Source organism: Anopheles aquasalis, chromosome Y (assembly GCF_943734665.1).
Source record: "Anopheles aquasalis chromosome Y, idAnoAquaMG_Q_19, whole genome shotgun sequence".
Taxonomy (NCBI): Eukaryota; Metazoa; Arthropoda; class Insecta; order Diptera; family Culicidae; genus Anopheles; species Anopheles aquasalis.
The window spans coordinates 4,950,985-4,970,375 of NC_064879.1; the positions used below are offsets into that span (position 1 = coordinate 4,950,985).

General features: G+C 55.4%; 2 protein-coding genes across 4 annotated transcripts; both read right to left on the minus strand.

The window, feature by feature from the left end:
* Positions 1-171: 171 nt before the first annotated feature.
* On the minus strand, positions 172-15,019 carry LOC126579910 (uncharacterized). 3 transcript variants are annotated; one of them, XM_050243637.1, is made up of 8 exons: positions 14,382-15,019; positions 11,164-11,306; positions 8,283-8,415; positions 7,991-8,160; positions 7,625-7,897; positions 3,810-4,115; positions 1,708-3,713; positions 172-1,644 (listed from the first exon to the last, which is right to left on the minus strand). In XM_050243637.1, the coding sequence occupies exons 2-8, from the start codon at positions 11,224-11,226 to the stop codon at positions 474-476; spliced, it is 4,122 nt and encodes a 1,373-aa protein (XP_050099594.1). In that variant the 5' UTR covers positions 11,227-11,306; positions 14,382-15,019; the 3' UTR covers positions 172-473. The 3 variants fall into 3 exon arrangements, with proteins under 3 accessions (XP_050099594.1, XP_050099593.1, XP_050099592.1); XM_050243636.1 differs by lacking the exon at positions 14,382-15,019 and having other exon boundaries at positions 8,283-8,838; positions 11,164-11,302; XM_050243635.1 differs by lacking the exons at positions 11,164-11,306; positions 14,382-15,019 and adding an exon at positions 9,991-10,229 and having other exon boundaries at positions 8,283-8,838.
* A 3,278-nt stretch (positions 15,020-18,297) lies between these two features.
* LOC126579906 (sodium- and chloride-dependent GABA transporter 1-like) lies at positions 18,298-19,391 on the minus strand. The gene is made up of 2 exons (XM_050243625.1): positions 18,638-19,391; positions 18,298-18,551 (listed from the first exon to the last, which is right to left on the minus strand). The coding sequence occupies exons 1-2, from the start codon at positions 18,827-18,829 to the stop codon at positions 18,462-18,464; spliced, it is 282 nt and encodes a 93-aa protein (XP_050099582.1). The 5' UTR covers positions 18,830-19,391; the 3' UTR covers positions 18,298-18,461.

A 19,391-nucleotide genomic window follows, 5' to 3' on the forward strand; every position in this document is an offset into this window, starting at 1 on the left:
GTGAAAGAATTTGAATTGAAAGGCTGCTCCTCCTGTTGGCTGTTCGTGTTGTTTCGGACATACAGAAGTAAGGCCATGGGGTTCCAAACCCTTGGTTGTTGGTTGGCCCTGTGCTGGAGTCGGTGAAATGAAATCGTGTTCTTTCGAAGCACACACACACTCACGAGTGGGCAAAATAACTAGAATATGGTTCCATATTTGGAGAGAAAAAAACAACGCTCATACACACAGCGTGGTTGCGAGATAACCCTGCATGTTTGTTATATGAAAACGCACGAATTAAGGACAGGAACGATATGATGTAAATGAGAAGTGTTGCGGGGGGGATTGCGCGCTCAGCAATCGGCGCACCGCGTGCTCGTCAGCGTATTAGCGTTTTAAGGGCATTAGAGACGGGGAGGAGAGGGAGTCTTACACGAAAGTAGCGACGTGGCACAACGTGGTATGAGTACATTCGGTTACCGCACATATGATTAGGAGTTATTGCGTAGCTCTATGACAACGGCACCGGCATCGCTAATCCGCTGATACTTAAGATCGGAAGCGTCGATCGGACGGTGCCGTGGGCCGGCCGGCACCACCACTCCCTCCGGCACAGTGTAGTACTCGTCGGGCCGCGGTACAATGCTGGCCGTATCCTTGCTAGGTACACCGGGCCTGGTCGCACCGCTGATGGCCTGCTCTTGGGCGCGCGTGATGTACGTATTGAGATAGTCGCGAGACGGTGAGGAGCGGCTGGTATCACGAACGCCTTTCGTGTTCCCACCACCACCACCACCACCACCACCAACCAGCCCCGGATCACCCTCGTGAAGCGTGCGATACAGTTCCGGGGCGCGGTTCTGGAGGTTCCGCAGGAACACACCCTTCTTGTCGAGTGGCGGCGCTCCACCGGGGGCGTCCGGGTAGTCGGACCGGTTCCAGCCCGCACCCGACTGCGAATGTGCCGCTGCCGTCCCACCCTCGTACAGCGAACTGTGCGTCAGATCGCGCGTACTGCGGCTAATGTAGTTCACGATCGAGGGGCTCTTGAGGGCCGGTGCGGCATCCCGTGGTTGATCGAGGTGCGAGCTGGACCGGTGGAAGCTAGTCGAGGAAGCGATCGTTGCTCCGCCACGCAGCTGCTGCTGCTGCTGCTGCTGCTGCTGCTGCTGCTGCAGGTGCTGCTGTTGTTGCAGTTTCTCAAGGTAGATCGGGCTCGGATCGTTGGTCCCATTGAGCCCGTGCACATTGAACGACTTGCTGCGGTTGAGAGCCTTGTAGGTGCGGGCCGGCTTGACCGGGCCCGTATTCACCAACGGTACACCACCTTTGCCGGCAGGCGGTGGGTTGACGTGGTTCACTATCGACACGTTGATCGTGGACGAGTGCAATGGCTTGGCATTGCGTTGCTGCTGCTGCCGATGGTGATCGTTGCGGGGCAGCGTCTGGGAGCTGTTCGGTATGGCCACTCCGTACGAGGGCCCATTGCTGGCTGCGTGCGGTTGCGCACGGCCACTCGTGTACTGCACCGGTTCGTGTCCGTACTGGCCGCCACCATTCGCTGTCGGCAGCCGGTTGGTGCTCTTACTAAAGCGACCAAGCGCCATTTGACGGTTCGACAGGTTCTGCTGCTGCTGCTGCTGCTGCTGTTGCTGGATCACTCTGCGAAAGAAAATGAAATGATGAGGCATGGTAACAAGCACCCACCAGAGGATGGCGCCTTACCGTGTCTCTCGACCAGTGGATACCGTTCGTCCAGCACCGTGCCTCACCGGCAGTTCGTCGGCCCCATCCGGCACATCGGTTGACGGTGGTGGATGGTAGCGGTTCTCTTTGCCGTAGTACTGGCCACCACCGTACGGATTCTCCCCGAGGTAGTACGTTTGGCGGGGCGTCAGCCCACCGCCACTAGCGTCCGATGCGCCGTACCGATCGTAGCTACCATCGTACCACCGGTCACGGTCCACTCCGGCCCCACCGCTCACCACCTTCCGGTTGAGGGTGTGGTGCTGCGTGTCGAGCACCGGCACTGGCGATCCATTGTGGCTGATGTGGCCATCGATCACGTTGTACTGCTGGTACGTGGTGGAGTTCGGATCGCGTGCATGATGACCACCGCCCGGAGGCAGCCGGCTACCACTAGCATTCAGCGAGGACGACAGCGGTGACGGCGAGCGCTGTTTGGCGTTGTTACGCGCCTTCAACTTCCGCTCGGCACTGCTCGACCGTATCTTGCCCATCAGCTTGCGGAAGGAGCGCCCGATGGCCGAGCTTACGCGGTTCGCCTTCGGTAGCGTGGTGCTCTGGGAGCGGTGCGGACCACCGCTCCCCGACCGTTCCACCGGTACCTGGTGATGGGGATGATGGTGGCCACCGGCGGACCCGCTCAAATCCTGGATGCTGCTGAAGCGCGTCTTCTGGTACGGTTTCTGGCGGGCCAGCGTCTGCGTTACCGGCGGTATCTGGATGGGCGAAACCGAACGGCTTCGCGAACCGTACCCGTGCACGATGCCCGGCCCACGGAGATTCCGGCTCGAGTGGTATTGCACCTGCCCATTGCTCAGTGATGGCACCGGCTGGTGCTGGTGCTGGTGTTGTTGCTGCTGCTGCTGCTGCTGCGGATGCGATGGAAATGACTGATGATCCGCTGTGGCAGCAGCGACGTACCGGCGCTCGAGCGCTTTGCGCCTCTGTGGCACTTGCGGTCGGCCACCGCCACCCTCGTTGTGGTGCTCCGGTGCAGCCATCGATCCAGCTGGTGGATGGCCGTAGCGGGCGTTGAATGTTGTTCGCTCCCGGTGTGACACCTCGGGCAGTAGCGTACGTACGTATTGCTGCTGGTTGTGGTACTCCTCGCGCTCCACCACCGTGCTGTTGTGCCGCTGGTTGGCACCGGTACCAGTAGCAGGAGCAGCACCAGCAGCAGCACCAGCACCAAACAGCAGATCCTCCCTCGATCCAGTCAGCCGTGACCGCGGCTGACGGTACGACGGTGCTGACACTTGGTGCTTCGGTGCGGCCTGTGACCGATGCAGCTGTCCAGAGCTACCGTACAGATGGCGCCGCGGATCGAGCGGTGAGTCAACCATCGCTTCCGGTACCGAACCACCACCACCACCACCACCACCACCACCGTTCGATTTGATCGTCACGTTGAAGTAGGTCTTCTTGGTCGGTTCCACCAGCTGTTCGTTCCGATCCTCGTCGTCGTCATCGTCGTCATCGTCGTCATCATCGAGGTCTTCGCGTGAGTCGCGCGATGACCGGGACTCGCTCCCGAAGTGGCTCTCCAGCCACTTGTTCGTCTCGTGCTTTCGTGTCTCCTCTTCCTTGTCGAAGTCGAGTGGTTTCTTGGTGAGCGCATCGAGCCGATCGTTCGGTCCGGCAGGGGCGCCCGGGGCACCCGCCACCGGTAGCAGTAGGTGCTGCTGCTGGTGCGCAGGTTGGTGTTGGCCTGGCGGTAGGCCGGCTGTGGTGGCCCCGCCGACACCGGACGCTAGCAGCTCCCCGGCACCACCCTTCGGAGGGCGACCGAGGCGGCGGGCTTTCCGGAGACGATCGGACAGGCTATCCCAGTCCGACAGCACACCCGGATCACCGGCCGTCCCACCATCCCGCTCCAGCTGTGTCTGTTCCGCGGCGTAGCGCATCTCGTGACCGATCACCCGACCGTTGGCCACCAGATCCACATGCTGCTCGTCGCGCAGCTTGTAGTATCGCTGGGCAGACGACTGAAAGCCCGGGGGGGGGGGGGGGGGAGAGAAAGAAAGGAAATGATAAGCACCGAACGGAACCGTCTTACCAATGTCCGCGTCACCGCGTCTTACCTTCTGCTCGATCAGCCGCTCCCCGCTCGAGTCGACCAGATCGTCGTGCTCGGGCGCATCCGGTGGTGGAAGTTCGTCGTCGTACAGCTCCTCGTGCTGGCGCGTCTGCTGCTTCTCCGTCACCAGCGTACCATCCTGTTTGGCCAGCTGCCGGATGTTGGTTTCCTCGCTATCCGTCACCTTGCGCGAGTTGATCGAGTGCTGCACGAGCTGTGGACCGGTCGGGGTCAGCTCCGACCGGCAGCGTTCCGACAGGAGCAGCTCCCGCACGTCACCCACGCCACTGCTGATCGCACGCAGGTAGGCCTGGCCAATGGGTGAAAGCCAAGGGTGATTCGTTAGTTCCACAGTCCCAGAATCAGAAGTCCCAGAGTTTGCCGTTCGCTTGTCGATCGACTGAATCGCGGCGTGAATGGAGCGCTATCCTGCACGACCTTCGCTCCCGCCCCAAAGCTCCTATTCTGACCACGAACACACACACACACACCAACACACTGCTAGCAGACAGCAGCAGCAGCAGGCAAATGCCCTTTCGCTTTTGCAATTCAAATCGCAGCGCGCATTCCGCGCCGCGAACAAGGGATGCTGCTGCTTTGTCTACCAACTCTTTCTTCATATCATCCCCCCCCCCCCCCCCCCACACACTCACACGGCAGCAGCACACACACAACGGCCGGTGGGTAAACAAAACACCCCGAAGAGTGCGCCATCGAGAGAGAGAGAGAGAGAGAGAGAGAGAGATTCTCGATGCAACCCCGCACCCCCTGAAGGGGGAGCGAGCACGAGAGGCGGCGGTGCGCAGACACACTACGCGAAGAAGACACCGCGCGGAAACCATGGAAACCTGTCTCACCGCACCACCCACCCACCTTCCGCACCTCTCTCTCTCTCTCTCTCTCTCTCTCGCATTCTTTCTCATTCTCTCGCTCTGCTCGTCGCGTACCGCGCTTGCATCATCATCCCTTAGGCTGCGCGTGATCTGTACGCTGCTGCTGATCTTCCGCCCCATTCCTGCCTCCCCCCCCCCCCCGCCCCGCCACCGTTGGTATGACCACCCGGAGCCCGGCGATCGCCTACCCGCCGCTCTCTTTTACTCTTTAACTCGTTCTCTTTTCCGTGTTTTTGTTGTTTGGTCTTCGCAACGGCGGTGCGCGCCGGGTCTCGGTCTCTCGGTGCGCATAGCCTTCACTTCTTGGACCACTTGGGCCGCGACACACGCAGAGCCCGCTTCTGCTTCTGGCGTCTGTCTGTGTGTGTGCGAACTAGCGAAGAATGTTTTTTTTTTTTTTTTACAATAATAAAATGAAGGGGGGGGGGGGGGGAGGTGAGCAACGAGTACCCCGCACTGTTGGCGTTTTGGATGGACCCCTTGCCTCGCCAACCATTCCTTCTAAACTCCCCCACCAAAGGCTCCCACAACCTTGGTGCAGCTCACCACCCGGGCACCGACAACCTACCTTCCACTTTTTCCCCCTCGTCTTCGTCACTCAGTCTCTCTGACCTCCCACACAGGCCTTTCTATCGGAGGGGGGGGGGGGGGGGGCGATCGCGACACCGAAGGACACCGTTGACGGTTTATTCGCAGTTCACGTTCACGGTTTGCACAAACCGTGCCCGCACGCACGCACGCACGCACGCACACACGAAACGGTAACGCTCGAACGCCTGCACGCACGCACGGTCGATCGGTCACACTGCAGCAGAGCGAAACACAGAGATCCTTGAAGTGCTTGAAGTTGTTTGCGGGCAGCCTAAAGGCCTAGCAGCCACCAGCAACAGCGCTAGTTGGCGGGCACGGACAACCTGCAGCAATCGCTTGCTCAAACCTGCTGGCACCGACCGGTGGGACCGAAGGGAGTCCGCATCCACCGAAGCCGACGAGAGCCCACACGGCAGCAGCAGCAGCAGCACACGACGAAGGCGCCGAGCCTCCCGAGCACGAGATCTCGCCGAGCTAGCGAGCGAAAAAAAGGGGCCCGCCGTCTTTGTGGGCTGGCTTGACTGGCGTGGCTGCGGAGTATGGCTCCCGGCCGAGCAGGTTGCCGAACGAGTTCTCCTCCGAGCCTCGTCGCACTCGGATGCTACGCCGTACAAGCACCCCCCCCAAAAAGGGGGATACGCGCACACCGCACACTCTCCGTGGAGCCCTTGGACTTTCTAGAGGGGTCAGCACAGCGAACGGCACGGCATGCTCGTGATCCTCCAGACAGGATCGCGAGAATCACGACACCAAGAGCGAGAGAGCGCGACTCTGACATTTATCCCTGCGCCCTGGTGTTGGGTGCTGCTTGCGCAATTGTGTAAGAAGTTGCTCCCGAGTGAGCAGCTCTGCACCGATTGCGCTCGGCTACGCTGAGGAGCAACGGAAACGGAATGAATGGCTGATTGGAGAACGGTGAACGAGCTGACCCGTTACGCCATGCGCGTATTTTTTTTTTTTTTTTGTTGTTGTTTGGTTTGATTTGGATTGGCCGCCCGCCACCCCACCTCCCCAATGGTAGAAGCCTCGAATCCAGCGTTATCGGATCGGATGGGACTTGGAATGGGGGGAGAATAGGAGCAGAGGAGTCAGGGGGCCACTATTCCCAAGAATCTGACTGGTAGCAATGGGTGGTGTACAACTTGTTGGAAAAAAACTCGCCAACTAACGGTATGAACTTATGAATCAAAATATCAATCGGTTTTTTTAAACTCCATCGTTCCAAGTGCACTGACTAAATTCTAATACACCTCGCGCACGATCCAAATTTATCCTGTTTTGGTTTTACAAATAACGCCTAGCTGTTGGATATGCACCCGGTAGCTTTCGGCCGTTGATAACAGTTATCAGGGCCACTCGCCAGACATTGCCGCCTCTAACTAGGCTCTATCTAGTGATCACGGGGGGGCAAAAAAGAAGGTAGAGGATTCCACGAACAATGAAGTGGAGTTGAGCGGACAAACGCGCGAGTCAACAGTCTTTGTTTTGAGCTTCTCCAATGTTTAACAAATTTGTTTAATGATTTGTGCATTTTGTGCCATTTTCCGGACCGACGACCCGAACACAGATAAATCCTGAAATTCTGAAGAAAAAAAAAACAAAAAAAAACCTGGGTTTCTCACCACGTTGAAGAAACCGTTTGCATGTGTTTGCTCAGTTGTGCGGAAATCGCAACAAGCCTTTAACCAATTTCAGTCCCATTTGACAGACTCGCAGACAGGAAATGGGAGACTCGGTCGAATTTTTCCTTTTCATTAAAGCCACCATTGATAGCTAAAGATGGATTGGTTTTTGGTGGTGTTGGTGATTTTGGCGGTACTACTAGTAGTCATTGTGTATTCGGACTCGCAAAAAATTACCAGTTCAATTAGAAAATTCAAAACAAGACTGGTGAATTTTTTTTCCAACAATTCAAAACCCGTCTGTTTTTGATAGACAGACTGTTGGAATAGACGCCCAGAATGTGACGCAAAAGCGCATGCTTGCTCATCACTATGCGCCCGACCTCCCGTGGGGGGGGATTACTTGGCACTCCTATTTTGGAGACTCCAACCAAAGGTATTTGAGCACCGGCGAATGGTAGCGGACCTGTGTGTATTGCGCGACGACACCAAACCCAACCTAGAACCTTAGTATGCCCGGAAGCAGCGAATGGCCGGAAGTGGAGTTTGGCTAATTCGGTAACGCACCCCCCCCCCCCCCCCCCTTTGGGCCGCTGTTACGTGTCCCGTGTGCCAAGTCCGTGCGGCCCCGGTAGTGGTCCCGGCAAAAAAAAAAAAAAAAAAAAAAAAAAAAACCTAGACCAAACCAGCAGCCAGTCAGTCCCCCCATTTACCTCATCGGTGAAGTCGCCGAAGTGCTTCTGCTCGGCCACCTCGGTCCGCTCGGTCGTCTGCTCCCGTGATACCGACACCTCCTCCTGGACGTTCCTCAGCAGACCCTCCTCCCGCCGGTCCTCCTCCTTCTGCTCCTCCTCCTCCACCTCCTCCTGTTTCTGACCGACCGAAACCTTGGTCTTTGGTTTGGCGGTGGCCACTACCGGTAGCTTCTTTGGCCCCTGGATGGCTCCCGGTTCGTCTAGCGCCGTCGGGTCGCCCAGGGTACGGTGCTGAAAGTGTAGGTCAGTTTGTAGTGGATGGGTCAAATAGTCAGTCAGTAGTTGGGTGTGTGTGTGGGTGTGGGTGGCCCACAACCAACCTACCTCCGTCTGTACCGTCTCCTGCCGGTCGGTGTCCTCGTGCGTGTTGGTCGACACGATCGGACCGGAATCCTCGACCACCTTCCCATCCTCGAACAGCAGCTGCCGTTTGATGCGCGTCTCCGTCTGGCGCGTCGTCGTCAGCTCCGTCTTGCGCTTCTTCACGATCTCCTCTGAGCGAAAAGAGAGAGGCGCAAACGTGAGCGTGTGGCGGATTTTACGATGGAATGTCCGGTCTATCGAGTCGGTTCCGGGCGATTGCACCACCACCACCACCACCACCACCACTACTCACCTTCACGATTGATGGTTGCGACCTCGGGCTCGACCAGCAGCGCGCCTCCTCCGCCATTGTCGTCGACGATGTCACACTGCCGCCCACCTGCACCTGCAGCAGCAGCAGCAGCAGCAGCACCACTGCCAGCGACCTGCGAATAGTCGTCGGAAATGATAATGCGCGTCAGATAGCTGAGACCTGGCGGGCTGCCGAGATCCGGCGCCGTTGGCTGATGGGGCTTCTGCTCATTGTTGTTGGCATCGGTGGCCCCGGGTGGCGGCCGGTGGTTGAACGGCGTCGACCAGCAGCAGCGCCGCCTGGTGCAGGCCCGGCAACACGCGTCACAGCAGCCACCGCCACCGGGCCGCTGCTCCGGCGCTGCTGGGCCCGATTGATGAGGTACTGGTTGTTGCGTTGGTTGAGGGTGGTGGTGGCTGGTTGTGTGCGATGTCGTTGGCGCCGCCGCCGACGACGACGGATTCTTTGGTTTTGGCTGGTAGTGATGGCATCCGGCTGGCAGTAGAATCAGTATTATCACCATTCGCACCACTCTCGTCCTATCTTAGCTTCGATTCTTTAAAGCAAAAACACAACCAAAAAACACTTCTGAATTCTGAACACAAACAAACACACACACACACACACTAGGGGCGCTCCGTATGGGGGGGGCAGCCCGCCCGGGTGGGGGGGCCCGGGGCGGTGGCCTCTCTTTCTATCGCTCTGGAGGAGATCGAACAAAGATTGTGGCGCGGTGTGTTGGGGCGCGTAATGAGCCACGCTGCGCCTCGGTGGCGGCGGCGGCGGCGGCACGGTCTCACGGTCACGGGCAGGTGGGCGCGTTTGCAGGTCCTCCCGTTCGCGGTCACCACCCCCCATTCGGCGCGTAGCAGTGGAGATGGGCCTCCGGACTGGAACGGTCCGACGGTGGCCACTGTCGCGCTAGTTCTGTTCGTCGTCGGGTCGGGTCGGACTGGCTAGAACCGCAGACATGGCAGACCGGCCGCCACGACCATCGGAGGTGGGGTGGGGGGTGGCATGCTCCAACCAATGGACACAACCGTACGGTGCCGTATGCCGAAGCACACAGACACGCTGAGACACCTCGGCCGACTTTGACGAGGTGCCGGGGAGGGGGGGGGGGGGGGTGTTCGGCCCCCTTCTACCCCCTCCTTTTTGCCAAACGGCGCGCTCGGCGAGAGTTGGTGCGTCGCGCAACACAACGTCTTCAACGAGCGCGCGCCACGGTAGGTCAGAAGGTCGAGGGGTGGGGGGCGGTATTTTAGTGAAGGGGTTGCTGGCGGGGAGTAGGGGGGGGGGGGGTTTGGTTGAGGAGCTTCGTCCCTTTTGTTCCACGGGGGAGCGCACGTTTCACTTTCCTTTGGTGGAGGCTTTCTGCATTCTCGACTCGATCGAGACAGAGAGAGAGAGAGAGAGAGAGAGATAGAGGGGGGGTCACGCTTCTGCTGGGGGGTTGTTTGCTCAGAACCACCCCTTGCACCTCAGAAGCACGTGTACCAGATGTGTTAGATGCACAGAACGCACCCCCGTCCCGCCTCACATGAGAAAGAAGAGAGAGAGAGAGAGAGAGAGAGAGAGAGAGAGAGAGAGAGAGAGAGAGAGAGAGACACTGGACACTGTAGCTGTCTGACTACTGCCCTGCACCGTTGAACACTACTACCGCAAAACGATCTGGCATCTTCGACCCTTCCGACCTCTCAACACTCACACACTAGCAGCAGACTTGCAGCAGACACACACGCGGGCCACAGCGTCCCGGTACGGAACAGTCCTGGTGGATCGTTTATCCTGGATAGACGAACCCAAGCAGCCGTCTACTAGTACTTTCTACGTATGTGTGCGTGCGTGCGTGCGCGGACACGTTGTTTTTTTTTCTTTTTCGGTGTCGGTACTAAGTCTGCAGTCAGGGCGGTTTGTCGACTTGGCTCTCAGGCAGCCCGCTACTCATCGAACGAGCTCGATGGGGGAGTAAGAAGCGACTAAATGCTGCACCAGCCGCACCGAGCGTCTTTAGTAGACGATGAGTGGTGGCGGCGACGGTGGCGACCGGCGGCGATGGCACGTCTACCCTAAGGCCCGAGGAGCAGGAGCAGAGCAGGGTAACGCTACTAGGTCGCAGCAAAAACAACCACTAGCCGCTGCCGCGCACACACATGCACGCGCACGCGACAGCGATAGCGATAGGGTTGCACAAAAAGAACATAAACAAACACATCGATAGCGGTCGTTGAGTTGAGTCAGGTAGTCAGGTGTGACAGTTATGGGCGAAGGGTAGATCAACAGCTCAGCGATCAGCGATCCGAAGGTGCTTCTTCTCCTCCGCCCCACTCTTGCTCTCTCTCTCTGTCTCTCTCAACGCCGTGGGAAACTCGTGGGCTATCCCCGGGTTGCACGGCCGAGTTCTTTGGGTTGGCCTTTGGTTGGTTGGTTGGTGCGCCATAACCTGCAACTGCACGCGTCCATGCGGGCTCAATCTCACGGGGGGGGGGGGGGGTGGCCTTTCGTGCCGATTGGCTCGGGAAAACGAGGCGAAGGGAAGGCAGAAGGGGAAGAAAGTGGTTCGCACGATGTTTGCACGGCTAACACAGTCTCGCGACACATAGAAGAGTCCGTATTGGAGCAGCGCTGCCCTCGAGTGGCGAGAGAGCGTCGGGACCGTTGTGATCTGGACCACCACATTCGATTGGTGGGGGGGGGGGGGGGTGAACACTGGGTTGGATTGACCTTTTGTGGCCATTGCGTTGATGGTGGTGGAGGAGAACTGTGTACTGTGGCTCATTAGCAGCGCAGCCGGGGGATAGATGGGAGGCGGGGGGGGGAGGGGGGTGGCGGTAACGGAACGCCAATAACGCCAACCGCATTCATCCACCCCATTACCTACCATTTCATCGGTTGGCTCCTGCTTCCCCTCCGTGCCGCTCGAGCGCTTCGCTGACCGCAGCATTCCGCCTGGGTATGCGTCCGGTACCTGCTGCTACTATCCAAGGGTGCCGGAACACTCCGCCGGTATCCGATTTCCGCTACCTGGAACACACACGCAAAGAGAGTGGAATGCAGATAAGAGGGTGATTAGACAGAGAGAGAGAGAGAGAGAGAGAGAGAGAGAGAGAAAGAGAAAAAAAATAGAGGGCGGCCAGCTATCTAGCAGGGCATTTGGGGCAGGGAGCGGAGGTGGTAATTCCGATGCGCTCGAGTGGTGCGCTAATAGCAGCTCAGCGCCAATCCCCTCCCCCCCCCCCCACGAAAGGACATTTCAGCACCCCACACGGGACGGTGGCGCACGTTTTATCACTTTATGATGGCGATGAGTCGCGATTGTTGGCGGCACTATTAAGCGCACTTCCTTCGCTCCGTCAGGCGCCTGTAAATCAGAATCGCTCGTTCACGCCGAGCAGATTACTACAGCGTGTGTATTTGTGGCTGTATGTGTGAGTGGTGATCGAGGGAGAGAGAGATAGAGAGAGAGGCTTACAGTACGACACTGTTGTACTAAGGCGCCGGGGGCATAAAATTTGGACGAAGCACGATTAGTACAACAAATTCAGCAGACATTCTCCTGACGCCACCTGACGGATATCGGGCTGGCTCTGTGTGACCAGGGCCCCGGCGTGGCTGCAGCTTAGCTACAGGCTATCTCCGGGCAGGATTCGACAGTTTGCATTGGCTAGTTTAAGGAGATTAATTGGGGGGAAAAATTACTAATTTTTGTAATTTTTTTTTTTTGTGACCACTGAATTTAATTTTCGACATTTTTTTATGCAACCTCGACGGGACTGCCTGGCAAACAGTGTACAGATTATGTGTTCAAATTGATTTCAAATCGATCAGTCCATCCAGTTTTTGTGCTACTGGGTGGGCACCGAACCTTTGAAAACGGTGACGGATTTCTCAAACCGAGTTCGTCGCTTTAAAGGGCAAGTCTTTTGATTCCTACCAAAAATCGGCCCCGTTTTGAAGTTTTGTTTCTTGAAAAGTATCTAGCTATACATATTTCTGCAAATGCCATAATGCACTACAACTGTTGAAGAAAATTTGGCCTTACAGTGGAGAAGGTATTTTAAAAAAGTTACGTCCGTGACATTATATTTAAAAACGCGTGTCCGCAAATGCAATATGAGGCGAGACTTTAAAAAAATCTTTAACTTTATCAGTTTTTCTTCGATTGGTCAAATTGTTTGACACAGTACAAAATGCGCTTGGAAGGTAAAAAATAAATGTCCCAAAAAATGTAAATACCTAAAGTAAAGTGCGAGTAAAGTGCTAATGGTGTCTTGATACGAGCGTGGATCAAATAGGAACTACCCTTTTCGTCCTCGACTGTCACAGAAATGAAGAGAGAGCGTTCCCACTTTTCTTGTTTGTTGTTTAGTTGGTTTAGGGAAGTATAAAAATCGTGTGCCTATCAATTAATCAAGCTACTCGCTGTAGCAGGCGTAAAGCAGAGACCGAAATCTTCAGGATAATGACTATACTACTGTGGCCAATAAATAAGAAGAATCGTTACACAATTTGCTAGTGCAAACGATTTTTTTTTATTCTCGTATTTTTTTAAGCCTGTCAGTACTGTTGTCAACATCCATGCCAAGTTTCCCGTCAAAATAATGATTAGTTTTTGAGATATGATTTTTTGTTGTGAGATACTAAAAGTGCATTTTCCGTTTTTCGCTATGGTGAACTTTCTGGAGCAACGAATTTGTATTAAATTTTGTTTGAATGAATTTTCCGCTAAGGATACTTTGAGCGTAGTGCAAAAAGCCGTTGGAGCCTCCTTGGACCTTTGGAAACCTCCTTGGAGGTTTGCTTAACCAAGCAACCGGTGTTGGGTGCTTTTTCTCTCCTTCTCTCGCTCTCTCCCAGAGCGAACACCGACTTCCTGACACCGGAATGGCGTGGGTGCGGTCGGTTTCTGTCGCATCGTGCGTTGATCGGACAGGTTCGAGTGCCCGCACGCGTGGACAACGTGGGCCGCAAGTGACGTGACGCACGATTGTCACACGCTAACGGTCCGCGCGTTGCTGGTGCTGCGTGAGCCCGATCGCATAACACTCTGCTAAACCAAGGGCAAACTCCTCCCCTCCCATTTTCACCCCTCTTACATCATACGCACACATACACAGATACACGTGCTCATGAGCGTACGGTTTACGGGTCGCGATCGACCGCTGATTCGATAGGGGGTGGGAGGATCTATGTGCGCATAAAGCACGGCACATAGAACCTCCTCCCGGCACACCGAGCGCGTGGAATGTGTACCTGAGCTACGCGCTCCGCAGCGCTCCGGTACCGTCACAATACCGACGACACTCCGTCATCGCACCGCCATCAGTAGCGACCGAGCGAAGGCCCGGTCGCATCGTAATTGCACGCTAAACAGAGCAGCGGAAGTGTCCTTGGATTTCGCTCGTTCGCCGTTTGCGGTTGAGCACAGGTCGCTGACGACGATGACGACGACGACGACGACGACGACGACGACGACGACGTTGATTCCGCTCGCCGCCCATCCTTTTATGGGCGCGCGATGGTCCAATGGCGTGCGGGGAGAGCAATCATTTGCGATGCCAATGATTAATGCATGAGATGGCCATCCACCCAGCCCACCATCAACACCAATCGGAGAATATCCCGCCCGTTCGTGCACGAATCGAATGCACGAATTTCGAATGTCAGTCAGCCCCGACAATTTAGCACAACTGCCACTGGATCTGAATCCGCGATCAGAATCGATCACCCAGTGTACTCAAGAGTACTCAAGGTCACACGGCACCACGGCATCGCTTCGCGTCATGCGTCTGGGCTGGAGCTAGAGTCTAGAGCGCGCGCGCTCTATCGGAATGTGTCTATGACGGAGCCGCTTGCAAGGAGGAGGAGGAGGATGGCGCTCAACACCATTCGTGGCTGCTGGTGTGAAGGTGAGCCGGATCAGCCCCCACGCACACACCATGAAGCCCGAGCAGAGCCCGTGTCTTGGGAACTGATCTGGTGTGTGCGTTCCACAGGAACAGGAAGACACCACGCATTCAGACACTACACCGATAGTGGACACTTTTTGTTCTGTTGGCGGTGGTGGTGGTGGTGGTGGTGGTGGTACGGTACACTTACCTCGCTACTTGTTCGGTCGGTGCACCTGTTTGTTGGCCACCTTCAGCGTTGGTCTGGCTAGACGACGCGAAAGGGCTCGAAACGGTGGTGTAATTCGATGGCTGGGAGGAGGAGGAAGAAGGAACGGTTGATAGAAACGGTTTCGCCTCCGTCGGTTCCTGGCTACAAAACTCGCCTTGCGCCACGCTTGTAACCCTTCGTCCTTCGTTGGCGCTTCTTCTTCTTCTTTCACTTCTTCTCCACTGCACCACCAGCAGCAGGTGCGTGCTTCTTCACTGCACTGCTGATCCTGCACTGCCCGGCAGACACAACACTCCAGGCGACATTTCCAGTCGCGATCTCCTGCTCCACACACTCGACACACGCGACGCTTCAACTAAGCACGCTAAGCAGCAGCGCGCACGCGCAGCGGTACCTCTCGCTTCGCACCGATGCACGAACTGTCCGTCGTGCGGGCTATCGCTGATCTAGCGAGCCGTGTGCTGACTAGGTGGCTGGCTGGAGGTGTTTTGCGCAACGCGTCCGCGCTTGACCGTGAGTGGCAGCAGAAGTGTCAAACCCGCGCGCACGCACCGAGCTGTTCCCCGGACGGTGTTCCGATGGTGACACACAGAGTGAAAAAAAAAAGGCGTAGGACTCGGCGTACCGTTTGGACGGCTCGAATCTCGTTGTTGCTGCGCTGCGTCACACCGGGTAATGATAGAATGGAGAGAAGAGTAAAGCGCGCGGGGAAGACGTGTTGCGAGGTGCGAGGTGGTGGTGGTGGACCCAGCTCGCGATCACTGGACTAATATGGTATGGTGTGTGGACCGCTCGGAAACGCGCGGCTTCAAGCGACCACACCATCACCCATCATCCCCATACACGTGAGTCACGGGCTCACACGCGCGCGCGCGCCTGTATCTGTACTGGTTGGTTGGCTGGTTTGTTTGCTGGTTTGTTTGCTGGTTTGTTTGTTTGTTTGGTTGACTCGATTTGTTGTTGAACTTGGCGGGCGGGTTGCCTCATTTTGGGGAACAGCCAACATTAGCGTACCGCAATGGCTGACGGGGTGGTGGGGGCTGCTCCTGCTTGTCGCCAACCGATTACCCGATTTGCGTCGGAGGACACGAGGAAACCACCTCCACTCCGCTGTGCAAGGAGAACCAGTATCGGCACCTGAACCACCTGTTTCACTGGACCAGCACACCAGCAGCGGTCTCTTGCATCATCCCACACTTGGCGGGCCCTTTTTTTTTTTGTACACTGTCTACGGTAGATACGCACGATCGGATGACACCCTAGCACACCCTGCTACTACTAGGACACTGCGTTCCGCGCGCAGGTTCGTCGTTGCTGACTGAAAATGACACTGACACGCTTCACTCTCCTGCACCTGCACACCACACACTGCTTGCCGTTTTCGGGGCCGATGCCGGGTCGCAACTGATTAGCGTGAGCGGCCGATGAGCGGCCGATGTGCCGATGTGGGGCAGCCTAAGAAAGGAGAAACCCCCCCCCCCCCCCCCCCCTGTTCCGTGACAGCAGCTTACGTGTGTTGCAGCGCGAGTGCGCTAGCGGACCAGGAAGGACAAAACCACACAACACGAAAATGTGCGTTGTGTTCCTGCTTTGTAGTGATTCGGGGCGTTTGCGGGGGGGGGGTGGGGGGTGGGTGGACAGGAGGAGGGAGGGGGGGGAAACAAACCTACCAGCGCATAAATATTACGATGCGCTAATCTGCCCCGCGGGGGGGGGGGGGGGGGGGGGGCGCGGGCGTTTCATCGAGCCCTGCGCATAGCCGGCCATCCTCCTGGGAAGTCCTGGTGGATTCCCAGTGCGGTAAAAAACTAAATGGGCCCTATTGCGAGTGTCTTGTCTTGAAAACAAGACTGCTGTAACTGGTGCCCGAAACTGGTGAAAAAACTCAGCATGAACTGTATGAACCATGAATGAAATATCAATGGCAACTGCGACGAAAATAAAAAAAATTGGGTACCAAAAACGACACAGCTTAACTGGCGACTAGAGTGAAGTCCACTGTGATCAAATTTATCCTTTTTTTATATGCAAATAAAACCTAGCAGGATTTGGGCACCTCTTCTCCGGTGATAACAGTTATCAGGGACACTCGCCAAACAGAACCAGGCGGCTCTATCTAGGCGGAGTGATCACTGAAAGCAGAGGGTTTTGCAAACAACTAAGCGGATTTGTGTCGCAAACGCGCTAGTCAACAGGAGTTGAGATTTTCCAATCTTTTACAATTTTCTGTAATGATTTGTGCATTTTTGAGCAATTTTTCGCCGGCGACCCGGACACAAATAAATCCAAAACTTCAGGGAAAAAAACTGTTTCCACACGTCTGCTCGCTAAGTTCAAGAAATCGTTTGGATTTGTTTGTTTAGCTGCAGAAATCGCGACAAGCATCTCCAATTTGAGTCTCATTTCACAGACTCGCAGTCTGGTACCAAAAGGTACACGACTGAAACGTGAGGCTCGGTAGAGTTTTGGTCGATTTTTTCCGTTTCATCAAAGTCACCAGTGATAGCTAACGATGTTGGTTTTTGGTGGTGTTAGTGATTTTTATGGTCGTATTAGGAACTGTTGTGTATTCGGACTCACAAAAAATTACCGGTTCATTCACTAATTCAAAACATGATTGCTGAGTTTTTTCATCAGCTGTAAAGCAGTCTTGTTTTCAAGACAGGACACTCGCAATAGGGCCCAATATCTCTAAAAAAAATCAGTGGTTAGCTAGTTTAGCTACTTGGGGGGAGGAGGGGGGGGTTGCATTTGGTATGTAAGTAATACTTTCCTCACCCGTCCTTCAGATATTTGTATACGGTTATTTAGTCAATTAAATATCAATCAGAAACCCCTAAAGTTATACAATTGCGGGGGGGGGGATATAGATGTAAATATTGGTTTTTTTTCACGCCCAGTGATATTACTGCTCCGAGGTACGAGGAATTGAGAAGAACTGGACCAACCAAATGTTAACACAAAACACATACACACCTTTGCCAAGGCTTTTTATTCGCACTCACTCCCTCCTTTTTCCCCATTTTTCTCTCTCCCTCTCTCTCTCTCTCACTCGCTCGCCCTCTTCCTTTCTCCTTTTACCGTGGGGTGCGGTGGTGCGGAGAGTATAGTTTCCGGGCGAGAAAGCTCTGTAGCGAACGATGCATCGTTTTCGTTTCGGGGGATCCTTGGTGTGGCGCTTGTGCTAGAGTGTGTATGTGCAGATTTAGCATTGATCGAGGTGCGAATAGTGTTTGTTACGAATAAATAGAGGAGTTCGGCGTTACTTTAAAAACTTTAAGCCTACTTTAGGGTGTGCGCCACTGCTACTGCTACTGGAGTAAGGATGCGCAATCCCCTCCCTCGGGCAGGAAGGCCAAGGGCTGCAAATTGATGAGTAACATTCTGGTAGGTCAAGAAGAAAACGGGTTGCTTAACAGTTAACACAGGAGGAACTCATGCGGAGGGGAGGTGGTACGCAGCCATCAGCATCAGCTTACACTAGGAGGGAAAGGGGGGGGGGGGGGGGAAAGTGCGTCACCCCGCCACATCGGCGACTCTCCCGAAAAATTCGCTCGCTTTCGCGTCTGCCGACATTTGATCTCTGCAAAGGATGGGCTGGCGCTGCTCAGGAGGTCCCGAGGTCGAGATGCTGGAAGCAATTGTCTAGGGGGAATTTGCGTGAATCTTAACACTACGTGTGTACGCTATAGTATGCTCGTTTTTTTTTTTTTTGTGGGGGCCGGGGCCGAGGGTTTACTTAAAACACGCATCCATCGCAGCTCAGCAGAGCTCGGAGTCCGCAGAGCGCAGCTCTGTGTCTTACAGTTTCCCTGGCAAACGGGCAACTCGCTGGAGTGCTGGCTGGAGTAGCGGCCGGGTTTGTTTGACAAGGCGGCAGGCGCACGCGGCCATCGATGGCGGAGGGGTTAATTTTTGGAGTTTTGATGTTGTGTTTTTTTTTTTTGCGGAGCTGAAGGAGGTGGTGACGACGCTGCCGGGCGACACCGAGACAGACTGACGTGGGTGAGGGCGTTCCGGTTTTTTCTTTTAATTTGGTTTTTTTTTTTTCGAGAAGCCTTATAGCTCCATGCCCTTCTCGGCGTCGGCCCGCATTCTCTCCCGCAGCTGGCTCACGGTGTCCTCGATCCGGACGATCAGACGGATTTTCTGTGTGGACAGTGGAAGGGAGCAATGGAGGGGCGGGGTGTGTAAGTGTGGTGAGAGTGGGATCACGCAGCGAAATGGATGCTTACGTTCGCGCGATCACCGGGAGTGTTTCTCCAAAGCCAAATCATGTAGCCAGGGATGCACAGCATCGACGAGAGCGCCGTGAACCAGCCGAACGCGTGGGCCCAGAACGGATACGAGTAGCCCAAGTACTTGATCGGAGTCCATTGCACGATGTTAAAGAAGAATACGCCCTGTGGAGTGGAAAGGAGTAGCATGAGTCAACTAAACACTAACCAATGTCTGCCTGGCGAGCGGTCCCTGGGGACCGGAACCGGATTAGAATGCTAAAAAACCGGGATTCGGTATCGCACACACATCATTCCGACCCATTCACACAAACATACGAACATACACAAAAAAGGGGTTACTAGTGCATTAGTAGCCAACATAGGTGCCGGTGCCGGTGTTGGCCCGTTGGCTTAACTGGAAAGGGAGAGAGAAAACAAATAGAGATGAGAAAATTGCTGCAACTATGTCTTTCCTTCCTTCTTGCGATAGACCCTATCGGCCACTCCCGGAGCTGCACTTTCAGGGTCACAGGCCACAACTGATCACAACGCGCGTGCTCGATGTTGACTGGCGGGTTTGAATGGTGAAGAGCGAGCCAGCTATGCCAAATATTCTACACTCAGTGGCTCCGCCAGCGGACTACATACACATACAATATTCATTGTCAATGTGTTCTGGACCATTGTTTTGATTTACTTAGCGAGTTCGGCCTCTGCAGCATCGTGTTGCTGGAACACGCTAAATAAACCAAAAGTAATCCTACAATAT

Coding starts and splice junctions, on each gene's coding strand:
- LOC126579906 (XM_050243625.1), bottom strand. CDS start 18,829: ATGCTACTCCTTTCCACTCCACAGGGCGTATTCTTCTTTAACATCGTG. Junction 18,552..18,637: donor CTCCCGGTGATCGCGCGAAC/GTAAGCATCCAT, acceptor CTGTCCACACAG/AAAATCCGTCTGATCGTCCG.
- LOC126579910 (XM_050243636.1), bottom strand. CDS start 8,805: ATGGTGATAATACTGATTCTACTGCCAGCCGGATGCCATCACTACCAG. Junction 7,898..7,990: donor AGGAGACGGTACAGACGGAG/GTAGGTTGGTTG, acceptor CTACACTTTCAG/CACCGTACCCTGGGCGACCC. Junction 1,645..1,707: donor TCCACTGGTCGAGAGACACG/GTAAGGCGCCAT, acceptor TTTCTTTCGCAG/AGTGATCCAGCAACAGCAGC.